We start from the raw sequence: 14,309 nt of genomic DNA on the forward strand, positions 1-14,309 counted from the left end.
ATTGGGAAGTCGTGATGTTTATGTTTATTTAAAAACCCATCCTAGTTTTGTTGTATCACAGTGAATAAGTCCACACATGCACACACATGTACATAGACACAGTCAGTCACACAGTTGTTGCTTCCATGTTGTTTGTCATCTCTGTTTTTAAAGGTTCCTTCATTCGTTGGCTCTCCACTGCATCTTCTTTTTTCCTGGAAACAAAAACACAGACGTTATTTATTATAAATAGTATACTCTGCATCAATAGGAGTATATTACATTTAGATAATCGTTATTACACACATTGGTACATTTAATTAATTGGCATGTAAGCCTTTTGCAATTTTAAGCATCAGTTACTTTATTAAATGGCAACTCTAACAAACAATGTAATTAGTTGCAGTTTTAAAGTACTACAGTATTTGTTCAACAGCTAATATGATGATTGTAGCTCATGGAGAGTGGTCGTCCTGAAACCACAAGGTAGCTGGTTCGATCCATGGTCTCCCCATAATTCGCATGTCGAAGTGTCCTTGAGCAAGACGAGTTGCTTCACAGCAGCACACTGCTCCTTAATTACCAAGGATGGGTTAAACGCAAAAATGTGTTCACATTAGAGCAACTTTGAATAAATAAAAGGGTCCAATAACATCACTGAGGTGCTCTGATGTGTTGAGTGATGAAACCTGTTGGGAGAGATTGCTCACCGGTTAGGAAACTCTACATCGTCAATGGTCTCAGGGAGAGGAACTCCTCTGGTTTCCGGCAGGAACAACACCAAACCTCCAGCTATGAACGCGACCACCCCTGTACACATTGAAACTTTTAGCTGGGTTTCACCAACAAGGATTCATTTCACAACCTGATTAAATCATGGTGCTCGAAACTAAGAATAACTTGTTATTCAGGTAGAAACTCTGAGCGTACACTTCTTGAGGTAGTGAGTCTGCCTTTCTGAGATGGATTGAGCAAAATATTCAAGTTCCACAAAAATATTTAAGGGACAGACTCAAGCTACTTTAGTTCATGATGCTGCTGAATTTCTCTCAAGACAGCAATTCAGCAAAGAAACCAGAAAATTTTCTTTTTTTCCCCTTACTGTGTAAAAAGGTTTTCCCTTCTTGTGCTATTGTCCGTTTCTTTATCGTCCATCTTTTGTCCATATTGCTTCATTAATTCAGCCAACATTTTTTTCTTCTAGAAGAATAATAAATTAGAACTTCTCTACTAAACCATCACAAGGACGTCTAACTAATTGACCTTTTAGCTATATTTATGTATTTAAATTAATAACGCCCCCTTACACCTTTGATCCAGGAGCCACTGATCACCTGACCAGCGTTAGCACTATGAGATTATACTTGGAAACCAAGTAAAAGCATGGGTGACAAAGATAGAGTCTACCAACATCTAATTCTTATATCTACTCTTATGTTTGTGGCGGAGTCCCAACGTACCAAAGATGATGAGCGGCAGCTCCAGCCAGATGACCGCCAGTCTGTAGAGCAGGAAGGGAGCTACGATGCCTCCGATGTCACACAGAGTGGAACAGAATGACACGCCCAGGTTCCTGTATTTAGTGAATCCAATTAGCCAACATTTAGCAATTACACTGAAATCCAGCAACCCGTTTTCACTCACAACTGGTCAAATACCGACGCTGGGTCGGTGTCATCTGACCTATAGACACTAAACCACCAGTGGCGGGCCGTCGGGCCTGCTAAGCCTTCTCTGCTGGCCTAAACAGAATTACAAAGTTATAGCTATTTTATAATTTTAATTGTATGATTCTGTTGAGGTTCATTTTACCTTCTTTTTTTGAATTGAAATCGAGAGGTATACTGACAAAGAAAAGGCCCAGAGGCACACACCAAAAATATTAAAACATACAACAATATTTTCATGGATAAGGAAGCAACAAGGTAACCGAGAGATGAGAAACAAATTGGATGATAGATAATTGCTTTTAGTGTATTTTACAGCTGATTTAAGACATGGATCAAAACCAACCCGTTAACACAAGAGATGGTAACAGAAAGCTAACACAAGAGGAAGGTTAAGTGAACAGCGTTTTCTGCTTTTTGTGTTGTTGTTTCTTCACACTGCTTGGCTCTCCGCTGGCTCCCACCTCCACAGAGCTAGCTAGCTCGCGAGCTAAGCTAAGTTAGCTTCCGGCGTGGAGGTGTTGGGAGAGCACTCGCTGCCAGACCTGTAAGTCATTTTGGATAAAAGCGTCAGCTAAATGAAATGTAATGTAATGTTTTCCAAGCCATCTCGGGTGCGCGTGGTCGCTTCGTCGGTAGGTGCAGGAGGGCTTTCACCCAGGAGACCGCCATTTGTGTGAAAGCAAGTCAACGTTGTCTTATTTGACCAAAATGTTGTTTTATGTAACTTTCCGCTCTTTCGTAACGCCAAGTATGTAACAAGCTTACTTATTTTACGTAACAAACATACTTATTTTTTATTTTTTTTACTCTTTTTTTATTTATTTTTTCAGTTAGCAATAAACGCGACAAAACATTGTAAATGACAAAACAGTGGACAAAATAAATAAGTAAATAAAGTAAATAAAATTAATTAAATTAATAGAGGGTCACCAGTCGTTATTATAATTTTTGGTCCATTCTTTACAGGTCAGCTGAGAATATTACTCATCTTTTCCCTGAATGAAGTCCATTTTACCCAGTGTTGTTCATGGATCCTTGCTTTGATCCTTAAAAAGTCAGTTTTTCCATGTAGTATATCTCCTCTACAATGTCCAGCCACTGTCCTGTGCTTGGAGGATAACTTTTCAGCCAGCTCCTTGTGAAGGCCTTTTTACATAAGAGAATTTTAAAGAGGTAGATGTCCTTCTTCTGAATTATATCGACAGGTATCAGTCCCAGATAAACAGATCAGAGGTTTTCTTTACTATATCCTTCCAAATGTTCAGTGTTTCTTCTATAATGGAATTATCTCCCTTTTGGTCAGTATATTATTTTCCACCTAGCCTGGCTTGGGATTGGCCCAGATTTCATTCAATATAATTAACACTCCCAGATATTTTAATGATTTTGCTTCCCACTTCAGTTTATATTTCTGCCTAATTGCTTTGCTTGGTGTGTAATTAAGAGAGAGTACCTGTGTTTTTGTGATGTTCAGTTTATTATTAACATACTTATTTTTAAGTAGCCTATGCTTGAAGTATACTTTTGAAAGGAGCAAAAATGTTGCCAATTTCCCAAACCTCCAAATCTGACACTAGACGACAAGTTGGGAGTGAGAATGTGTTGATTCCAGATCTGCTGCGTGTGATCATTAACGTGGAGTGGGTCAGTCTGACCTCACCTGATGTAAGTCGGGTAGAGCTCGGTGTTAACAAACACCACCATCTCAAAGGCCATGGTGATCCCCAGTCGGCCGATGCAGCCCACCACCGTCTTAAACCAGAACATGTCTGAGGCACGGAGACAAAAGAGCATTTACAGAATCGGGTGCATATTTAGAAAGTTTTAACTTGACATCTGAGCTGACTTTTATTAGATGTATAATGATGCAGGCATTATCTTGTAGTTATTTCTTCTGACAAAGAATAATTATCACTGTCAGGGATGAGAGCGGTGATGAAGCAGGCGGCTCCAGCTAAGATGTTGGCGGAGGCGAAGGGAATGCGCCTGCCCACACGATCGATGGTGAAGAGGATGAGGAAGGCAGCAGGGAACTCCACCAGGCCAGAGAGGAGGAAGTCGATGTAGACGTTTCCTCCCGCTATCCCCACCCGCATGATGAGCCCTTGATAAACCACAGCGGTGGTGAACCTGTAAGAGATTCAATGTCTGTTACACATATTGGGCCAAACACATGTGTGATTTCAGATAAGTCTCACCAGTTGAACATGAGGATGAAAGTGTGTTTTCTCATGTTTGGAGTTCTGAACAGGTCCAGCAGAGAGGCAGAGGAGGAGTCACCCTCCACGTCAGTCAGCGTCTGAAACAAGTAATTGTGATGTAGTTGTGACATTAAGTTAGTAAGATTTGTACAAGTATTCGTGTTTCCTTTCTGGAGAATCGAGAGGTATCAATTTACCACAGAGGTCTTGATTTTCCTCTTGTTCTCCTTCGCCATAGCTTCAGTGATCTCCATAGCTTTGGAAGACTTGTTCTGAGAGATGAGCCACCTCGGAGACTCTGGGATGATCCTGAGACACAAAACATTTGACGGATACAAAAATCTCAGGAACTGTTCACCAACACACCTGCTTGTAACGGACGACCTACTATGGGGTTGGATCAGTCTCAATAATGACAAATGCACACTGAAAGATTCACAAATGCGCACTGAACAATTCACAAATATATTAAATTTACAAATGCACATAGAAGGATTTACAAATACATTCCAATGATTTGGGATCCAGGGACGTCAGGAGAGTCTCAAAAAGCCTACTCACAAATGTGAAGCCATTCACAAACATATACAGTGCGATCCACAAATAAATCCATACGAATCCACAAAGAAATAGAAAAATCAACGCACAAATACATACAAATGCAGAAATACATTTGTGAATTTCTTTTTTACATTTATATAAATCATCGGAATGTATTTGTAAATCCTTCTGTGAGCATTTGTAAATTGAATATATTTGTGAATCTTTCTGTGTGCATTTGTCATTATTGAGACTGATCTGACCCCATACCTTTCTCTGTCGAATGTGTTTGATACCGGGGACACCGTGACTGGCAGAAACTTGAGCAGTTATTCTTATCAAATGCCAGCGACAGCTCAAAAAATCTCTGACATTGGACGACATAGTTAACATTTAAATCTTTTTTTTGGAGCAGGTGGGATAACAAAGAACATTTCTCCAATGATTACTGACAGCAAAACCAAGGATGGAGCTTTCATAAAGAACACATATTTTTCAAGGTGATTTGTTCATTGTAATCAATTAACCACGTAATTAATTTAAGTGTGAACCAAAAACATGTGCGCTTACTTTATGACTATAATTTGATAAAGGACATAAATACAGGCATTAAAGTGTGTGAGGGACATGACTATGACTGCAACTAAATCTACCGCCAGGGCGATTTGATTCTGGGATGAATGTGAGCGTTCTCACCAGTAGTAGGACAGGAAGAGGATGTAGGGGACGCTGATGACGAACTGCTGCCAGCGCCAGTTGGGGACGAAGTAGGCCAGCAGAGGGAGGAGGAGGACCCCGACACTGAAGAACATCTGGTACAAAATGCCCACCGTCCGTCGGGACTCCACTCCGACTATCTCTGTGACTGACAAGAAGAAAGGAAACATGTTAAAGCTGAACTTATTTCATCGAAACAAAACCTGCATTAACCTGCAGAAATTAATGATTTCCAAACCTCTCTCAAGGACTATTAAGAATTATACCAGCACAAGTCAAACAATAGCCTCACATTGTAAGTTTCTATTATGTGTCACACATGAACAGACTTAAGCGTGGTTAAAGTATGGCTATGTTTAAGCAACCACTGTAGCAGATATTACTTGACACGGAAAGTCATAATTACGCAGCACATATGAAGTCATCCAGCCTCCTTTGGCTCCGAAGCCAAAGACGGCCCTCAGCACCAGGATGGAGACGTAGTTTGGAGTAAAAGCCAGAGCAATCCCTGAGATCGCATTCAGTATGTTGGATATCAGGAAACTGATCTTCCTGCCAAACCTGCAGAGAGAAAAGGCAAGGATTCCTTTCAAAATAAGATACATTTGAAACAGAATGAGCACATAAGTGGAGTCTCTGCTAATGCCACAGAGGGTTGACAGGAAGCAAAGATATTTATGGGAAAAGTGGTGTTAAAAACAAATGGTGGCATGTGATAGAGGCAGTTAATCATCTCATTTACAGTAAATTAGCCCTACTTTTTTACAGCAGACAATTACAGCTTTTTAAAAATAACGACTGCAGCTACTCTAACAAGGCAAGTCGGTAGAAATCTAGACCAACCTGACTGTCAGCTCTGCAAAATACAGCTACGGTTACTGCTGATTAACGTGTAATTGTGGCCAATAAGACTACAGGTGGATATGAAAATAATTCAATGCCTTACCTGTCAGCAAAGAAACCAAAAGCAAAGCTGCCAAAAAGGAAGCCCAAATTGAGAGCGGACTGGTTCATGTCCACAAACCATCCATCTGAACACACCAGGTTAAACTGGGACCAAAAAGAAGATGGTTACATGTACCGTAAAATTCGGGTTATAAGCCGCTACTTTTTTCTCAACTTTGACCCGTGCGGCTGATTTGTGGATTTTTCCGATTCTAAATTTAGCAGCAGTTGCAGAGACTGCGCGCACAAGTGGCGTGAGCGAGAGCTAGCGGCGAGAGCTAGCGGCGAGAGCTAGCGGCGAGAGCTAGCAGCGAGAGCCAGCGCTCGCTGCTCCTCGGGTGAGCATGATGGCATCGTCGGTGGGTGCCAACGGAGAGCCAAGCGGGGTGGTGGGGTGAGAGGCGCTGCAGGGTGGTGAGGACAGCAGCGAGTTTGGCTGCTAGCTCCCCGAGCTCAAGTAAACAACACTGAACATTCAGCACGAAATAAAAAGTGTTAGCAGCTAGCTCCCCGCCAACCACCGAAGGTAGCGGGACCAGCCCCAGCTCGACGCCCGACTCAGGCAGCAGGGACGCAGGCAGTAACAGCAGCAACAGCGGCTTATAAACTGCAGCGGCGTGTTCATGATAAAATACAACTTTTCTATAAATTTAGTAGATGCGGCTTATAAAAGGGTGCACCTTATAATCCGCATTTTACGGTATTTGTACAAGACGTCTTTGTGTCTGTACAATTAAATATTAAAGGATTTACTTTGCAATTCACAGGATTGTGATCTGACCTGCATTTTGGCCGCAATTTTGTTTTTCATTGTGATATGTTTCATGCTTTTTTTGGGTGATTGTAATCAACACAAATTTGCAACACAAATGCATTACATTTCTCATCTCACCTCTGTGACAAAGGACTTCCTGCCTTCATACTGATACTCCCAGCCATTCTTAAAACATAAAAACAATACATTGCATTTACCACAGATGGCAATTGAATCACACCTAATGCTGCTTTGTTGCAAAAAGTAACCTCAACTCTGCAAACCCTTGTGATCTATACTGCTGACCTCGGGAGAATCTGTGCACGCCACTGCCCAAATGTTTTGTACTTGTCATAAGGGCAGCAAAGTACTGACTTTTACCACATTAAAGCAGCACGTACATCTGAACATAAATTCAGGGGAGTAGACATTTTAAAGAAACCCCAAGCCTCTTCACTGTACGGTAAATATGAAGCTGAGGCCAGAAGCCAGTTACCTTAGCTTAGCACAGACACTGGAAACTGGCTCTGTCCAATGATTACAAACTCCACCTACCGTGGCCTTTGTTGAATGGCCTGCAGTGTTTTAAAAAAAATTAACTATAGTGTAAATATCCCTCTGGCCATGAACAGAAACCAATATTGGTTATTTTGGCAATTTCTGCCTGTTTTACAAAGTTACATGTATCATAATATTTTATTATATATTTAACATTTTATTTTCATAATACTTAATTTTTAACATTTGCTATGTACAGATAAAGAGAAGTGTCTACCTGAGCAGATCATTATGTTTTTCTGGTTTAGAAACACAGATTTTCTATGACACATTTACTACTTATGACCACGCCCATGACTTTTCACTTTCCAATCTTCTAATTTAAATCAGGAATCTATGATCATGCTCACCATTATAACTGAAAATAGGTTACTAATTTTGATATATTTAGCATTTGACCAAACCATCCACTAAAACACATGAAAGCTTTCTATGATTGCTGCTGCAGAACCAACTAACCCAACAGATTTTCATCAATCTCAGGAGTCTCACCTTGCACGCGGTAACTGGGACCTCACTTAAGTCCAGTTCCTGTGTATCGCAGCCGGGCGCTGTGGCGTTCCAGTCCACCTCGTACTGCTCACAGCTGCTCTGCTGCAGCGTCCCGGAGCTGTTGACCAGAGGCACCGTCAGCCTGCGACTCTCCGCCAGGCTCCAGCCGCACGCCTGACTCCTCTCTGCCACCGCAGGGTCCCGGCACCAGTGATCCGGGGTGAAACCCTGGAAGACGGTGCCGACGTACACTCCTGCAAAAGGCAACGACAGCAGACACAGCAGGGCGAAGACGCGTCGCTGACAGCGGCCAAAAGGTCCGGCCTCCTCCAGAAGGTCATCAAAGGTCGTCATTGCTACAGCGATGCACTTTGCTGAAAATATCCAAACAAGTGAAGTCTTTATAGTTCAGTTCACACACTGGATCAGTGGGAAACACCCTCAAGCCTGTTTACCGGTTTGACAGACTTTACATTCCTCCTCCACTTAAACTGCAAACAACAAATGCCTATGACTTGTAAAGTCGTATTGCCGTCGGCAGGAATGTTGTCCTGTGGCACTCCTTGTTGCAACAGAGCGCTACAGGAATTTCTTGGAGAAAGTGCTCCTCTGGCCCTGCAGCAGGTGGTAGAGAGGGTGGTCCAGGTTGTCCAATATGGACAAAAGTTTCTTCAGTGCCCTCCTCTCCACCACCTGCTCCAGCAACTCCTGCTTGCAGCCAATGATGGAGCCGGCCATCTTAACTAGCTTGTTAAGTCTGTTGGCGTCACCGGCTCCAATGCTGCTCTCCCAGCAGACAATGGCGAAGTACAGGGCGCTGGCCACCACTGACTGGTAGAACATCTCCAGCATCTTGCTGCACACATTGAAGGATCAAAGCTTCCTCAGAATTTGGCTTGAAAGGCTTCTTTATTATTTTTTTATTTAGGCCTACCGACCTACTACCTTCTTATCTTATGTGTGTGTTTGAGACAGACAGACAGATCAACAGAGCAGTATGTTCAAAATGGAGTAAACTCAAGTTTAGTTAATTAATTTTATTTACATCAGGGACCATGTACAAAAATACATTTATCTCAAGAGAGCAAATTTACACAAAATTACAGAATTAACACAAAGTAAAACCTACACTATCATCTCCACTATACAGGCACAGGCAAACACACACATCATCATTTCCTGGTTTGTCACATGATGCCATTGGTCCCAAAAATACATTTGCCTATAGGCCTATTTTGGAAAAGACGTATCAGTAAGAGGATGACCGAGCGCTGGAAGGCGGGGTCAAAGGAAACGCTAGTGCGCTTGCTCTATGGGACCATGGTTGCAGGAAATGTACTACCCTGGAAGACAAAGTTGTTGGGCTTCATGTGCCACTGGGCAACTTTCATAGCAATGAACAGAGAATAAATAAATACGTTGGTCACAGAAGCAGATTAAACAGTTGCTGGTTCTTTGTTGGTTGACACGTCGTAGTTGGGCAGCAAGTTGGCCAACTGCTGCTTCTTCAGTGCAGCATTCTCCATCACTCTGAACACACATACAGAATACATGATATACAGAGCGGCAACGACTGACTGATCTGCAGACAATTACTTGGAAACAATAAAACAAGACGTTTGCAGAAGTTACCTTGAGCGGTGGGAAATTGCAATAAATCTTTCTCACTATTTTATGACAGACAAAATTTAAGCCCTGATCTTAAAGACACATCACCGAGAAGAACATGACAGCCTCATCAACATAATATGAGAGAAACTGCAAACTGTCTATAAGAACCTCATTATTTCAGCACTGCATACTCACCGTTCTGGGAACTCGATGTCATCGATGGTCTCGGGCAGCGGCACACCTCTGGTCTCAGGAAGCAGCAGCACCAAACCACCGGCCACGAAAGCCAGAGACCCTGCACAACACATCATTTTATTTGTTTAGAAACTATCAATATCAGTTGGTTGGACAATATAATGTGCCACTGACACCGACAGTGTCAGAAAGTTTAATAAAAGTGATGATAAAATACCAGCATCTTCATCTATTGTAGCCGTCTGTGGTACAGACTTTGGACAAATAACTATGAAATGTTCTCGCTCCATAATAATATCAAACCCACCAAAGATGATGAGCGGCAGCTCCAGCCAGATGACCGCGAGTCTGTAGAGCAGGAAGGGAGCTACGATGCCTCCGATGTCACACAGAGTGGAGCAGACTGACACGCCGAGATTCCTACAGGCAAAAGAACAAGCAGCAAATATTCACTTTCCTGATCGCTGCTGTCAGGCGGCTCTTCCAGACCTCAAGAGATGCATTTTTCCTTTTGGGTGTTTTGTTGAACGAGCTAAACGGCGCTTGCTAAGCAGGCCGTAAAGCTCATTACACACAAGAAAACAAAACTCCTCGATGGTTGAAGAATGTAAGCTTTCAAATAGTGTGCAGCAGGGGTGTCCTGTATCTTTGTAAACCCTGTAAACTTTAATATTTACACGTTTTATTCAGGAAGATCATTTTCACGAATGAACAAAATGTTCCTAATTTTTTAAGCGTTTATGCAAACAGCAGAAGTAAAAAGCAAACATTAGGCTGTACACAAACTACACCATGGTCACTCTGCCAAAGGCAAACTAGAATTCAGCGGGACGGCGTTGAGGAGTCTCGTTTCACCACTTGTTGTTTTTTTGGACTCTTAGAAGATTCAAGTAGGATATTTACCAGCTAAAGCTAAACACTGTTTTCTGGTTGCATGAGCAGTACAAGCCACCACTGCTAAACAGAGAAAACTAATATTGAAAGGGCAAAAAGTTGTATATTTGTAATCCTGAGCGGTGGTTTTCTGAATGTAGCTGCTGGATCGACCAGAGTGGGCTGATTATGGTTGTCAAAAGTAGGCCTTGTTAGAAATTTATTTGGCATTTTAATCCAAAGTAACTTCAAATTACAAGTTCCCCAGAGCGTATACATTGTGTATATTTTACCTGACAAACGTCGGGTAGAGCTCGGTGTTAACAAACACCACCATCTCGAAGGCCATGGTGATGCCCAGCCGACCGATGCAGGCCACCACCGTCTTAAACCAGAACATGTCTGCAAGGACAGAGAGGAACGTAAATCTCGTGGCGCCTGAACGTCTCGTTCCCCGTCTCCACCGGTCGCCCGAGACTCACGGTCAGGGATGAGGGCGGTGATGAAGCAGGCGGCTCCGGCTACGATGTTGGCGGAGGCGAAGGGAATGCGCCTGCCCACACGCTCGATGGTGAAGAGGATGAGGAAGGCAGCAGGGAACTCCACCAGGCCAGAGATGAGGAAGTCGATGTAGACGTTTCCTCCCAGAATGCCCAGCCTCATGATCAAACCCTGGTAGACCACAGCACTGGTGAACCTGGAGGAGACATCAGATGTTATTTTAGATGACCAGTCTGTTTAATGTAGGTTTTAATTTAAGCATTACAAAGACCCATGTTTGAAAACACTGGTGAACTGCATTTCACTTTAAAACACTCACCAGTTGAAGCTGAGAATGAAAGTGTGTTTTCTAATTTTTGGAGTTCTGATCAGGTCCATGAAGGAGGCAGCGCTGGATTCCAAGTTATCATCTGACAGATTCTGCAGGATCAATATTACATATAATATTCATTCTGCTAATATGATATAATCCTCTTATTGTAATATTACATTTTAAATACTTCACAATATGTATAGCTCAGAAGAACTGTAGAATAGAAAATGCTTTTGCATTTCACAGTTTTCAGATACAGATATGTTTCTGATATTTTACTAATCATTTTCAGATATGTCATTGATTTTATTTTCCAGATATTTTACTGAATTTTACCCAAAAATATATTAGTAATGTTTTAAATATTTTGCTGATTTTACTAGTTATTTTCAGATATACTATTTTACCGTTTACTTTTTTAAAATGTCATATCAAATGCTTCAGAATTCACATCTGTAGCGCTTCTTTTGTGCAATACATTAAATGCAATTGTGTGTAAAAAAAACTGTGCATTTGCATTTCACAGATCTTCAGGCACTAGTGTGTTGGTTCTAGCGACATCTAGCGGTGAGGGTGAAAATTACAACCAACAGCAGCAAATGCAAAAACATGCATAGACTAGATAAGCAACTTACAAAAACATCTACTAAACCAGAACCAAAGACAAACTACAACACTGTATAAATTATGAGGCATACGTCTAAAAATCGTAAAAAAAGGAGATTTGACTAAATAGTTAAAGGTGCAGTGTTAATCCATGGAATACACTTATTGCATTTATAGTAGCAGAAACAAAGTGTGTTTCTCATTTTAAACCTTTTTTAAAACGCTTGATGCATTTAGACTTCCTGGAACTGCTTCAGTGAAGTGGACACAGTCTCATGATGCGTTCAAACCAGCAGCTACCTCGATGTTCTTGGACAGGGTCATCTTGTTCTCTTTGGCCATGGCCATAGTGATCTCAATCGCTTTGGACTTTTTGTTCTGCGAGAGAAGCCATCTTGGCGATTCCGGGATGAACCTGCAAACATAAACACTTTCATGAAGGAATGACAACTTATTTGATCTTTTATTTTTCCTTTCAAAACATTCTCAAAACATAAAAAAAAGGGGTCCAAGACTTTACTTCCTGTTTACGGCACACACACAAAAAAGCAGGTGTTTCTCACCAGTAGTAGGACAGGAAGAGGATGTAGGGGACGGTGATGACGACCTGCAGCCAGCGCCAGTCGGTGATGAAGTAGGCCAGCAGAGGGAGGAGGAGGATGCCGACACTGAAGAACATCTGGTATATGACTCCCACTGTGCGTCTGTACTCCACCCCCACGATCTCTGTGACTGAGACAGAAGAGGTGAAACGCTGTCACATATCGAGTAACGCCACAGATGTGCTTGTAGTTTCTTGAACCCTGTTGAACGCTGAATCGCAGCTGCGAAGTTAAATGTTGCTCTTACTCAGCACGTATCCGACCACCCAGCCGCCTTTCACTCCGAACCCGTAGAGCGTTCTGAAAACCAGTAAAGCCACATAGTTTGGAGCCACGGCCACCAGGATTCCTGCGATCCCGTTCAGCAAGTTGGACATCAGGAAGCTAATTTTCCTGCCAAACCTGAAGGCAGAGACACAAACGGACATCGGTTTAAAACGATATAGATCTTGTCTCAGTGGCACCATGAACACAACAGTAGAAGAAGTGCAGCATCTCCTGTCTGGAGTGTTTCTCATTTACTCCATTAAAAGAAAACCTCACATCTTCGTCGAATTGGATTCAAGCGAATCGCAGTCTCACCTGTCGGCCAGGTAGCCAGTTGCGATGCTCCCAACCAGGAAGCCCACGTTGAGAGTGGCCTGGTACATGTCCACCAGCCATCCGTCAGAGCACACCAAGTCAAACTGGGAGAACACACAGACAGACCAGGTCAATCATAACATGTATTTCTCTCTTTATATATTCCCTGAAACTCTTCAGAAACGTACTTAAATGTGGGTAAAATAGAAATTGCACGCATGTTCAGGACTTTATTTTGTTGTTCTCCTAATTTCCTCTACAAGGACATTTTCTCAAAGAGCATGTGACTCCCCCTGAAACCACCACTTGTTAATTAGCAGTTTCTGTATTACACAAATTAGATAAAGCATGGAGTCTCAGAGGTGTTTTTCCACTTCAGACTGAGGCAGGCTTGACGTTTCGCCCTTCTTCCGCTATTCATGCAAAGCTGAGATCATCATCTCCTGTCTCTAGCTTCCTACTCAATTTAAAGAAATGAGAGTGGCATCAATCTACTCGTCTAACTCTCGCAAATAAAGAAAACAGACCTATTGTATTGACTATCCCTTTGAAGTAGCAAAAAACTGCACACAATTCTCACAGGGTTTTCCTAGGGGTTTTTTTGGTATTAAAAAGGTAAGAAAGAAAAAAAGCCAACATTGTTTATTTGCTTACTTACCTCTGTAACGAAGGATTGCCTGCCCTTATAGTCGTACTCCCAGCCACTTTTGCAGGCACCCGTGGGAGTTTTGCTGAGGTCCAGTCCCTGTGTATCGCAGGTGAGCGCTGTGGCGTTCCAGTCCACCTCGTACTGCTCACAGCTGCTCTGCTGCAGCGCCCCGGAGCTGTTGACCAGAGGCACCGTCAGCCTGCGACTCTCCGCCAGGCTCCATCCGCACGCCTGACTCCTCTCTGCCACCGCAGGGTCCCGGCACCAGTGATCCGGGGTGAAACCCTGGAAGACGATGCCGACGTACACGCCGGCCCAGGGCATGGACACCATGCACAGCAGGGCGAAGATGCGCTTCTGACAGCGGCCGAACTTCCCAGCTTCTTCCAAGATATCGTCAAAATTGGTCATGGCTGCAAAGGTTGTTTTCTTTGTTTCTCTCTAAGAACTGGCAGATCAACTCTGACTAAGTTCAAATCAGTGTCAACAGTCTTGACAGTGTGAATGCTGAGCCTCCCGCT

General features: G+C 42.6%; 1 protein-coding gene across 1 annotated transcript; it reads right to left on the bottom strand.

Annotated features, from left to right (window-relative positions):
- Positions 1-15: 15 nt before the first annotated feature.
- On the bottom strand, positions 16-14,199 carry slc22a2 (solute carrier family 22 member 2; the record flags this gene model as incomplete). Its single annotated transcript, XM_079215787.1, is given in 23 exon segments — positions 16-194; positions 690-789; positions 1,440-1,552; positions 3,310-3,418; positions 3,565-3,779; positions 3,848-3,948; positions 4,048-4,159; positions 5,087-5,255; positions 5,514-5,668; positions 6,054-6,157; positions 6,945-6,992; positions 7,857-8,225; positions 9,299-9,386; positions 9,663-9,762; positions 9,970-10,082; positions 10,829-11,015; positions 11,018-11,232; positions 11,356-11,456; positions 12,256-12,370; positions 12,519-12,687; positions 12,805-12,959; positions 13,140-13,243; positions 13,798-14,199. Coding segments are annotated over 23 exon segments (3,432 nt in total). The 3' UTR covers positions 16-106.
- Between the last annotated feature and the right edge of the window lie 110 nt (positions 14,200-14,309).

Source organism: Taurulus bubalis, assembly GCF_910589615.1.
Source record: "Taurulus bubalis genome assembly, chromosome: 3".
In the NCBI taxonomy this organism is placed as follows: Eukaryota; Metazoa; Chordata; class Actinopteri; order Perciformes; family Cottidae; genus Taurulus; species Taurulus bubalis.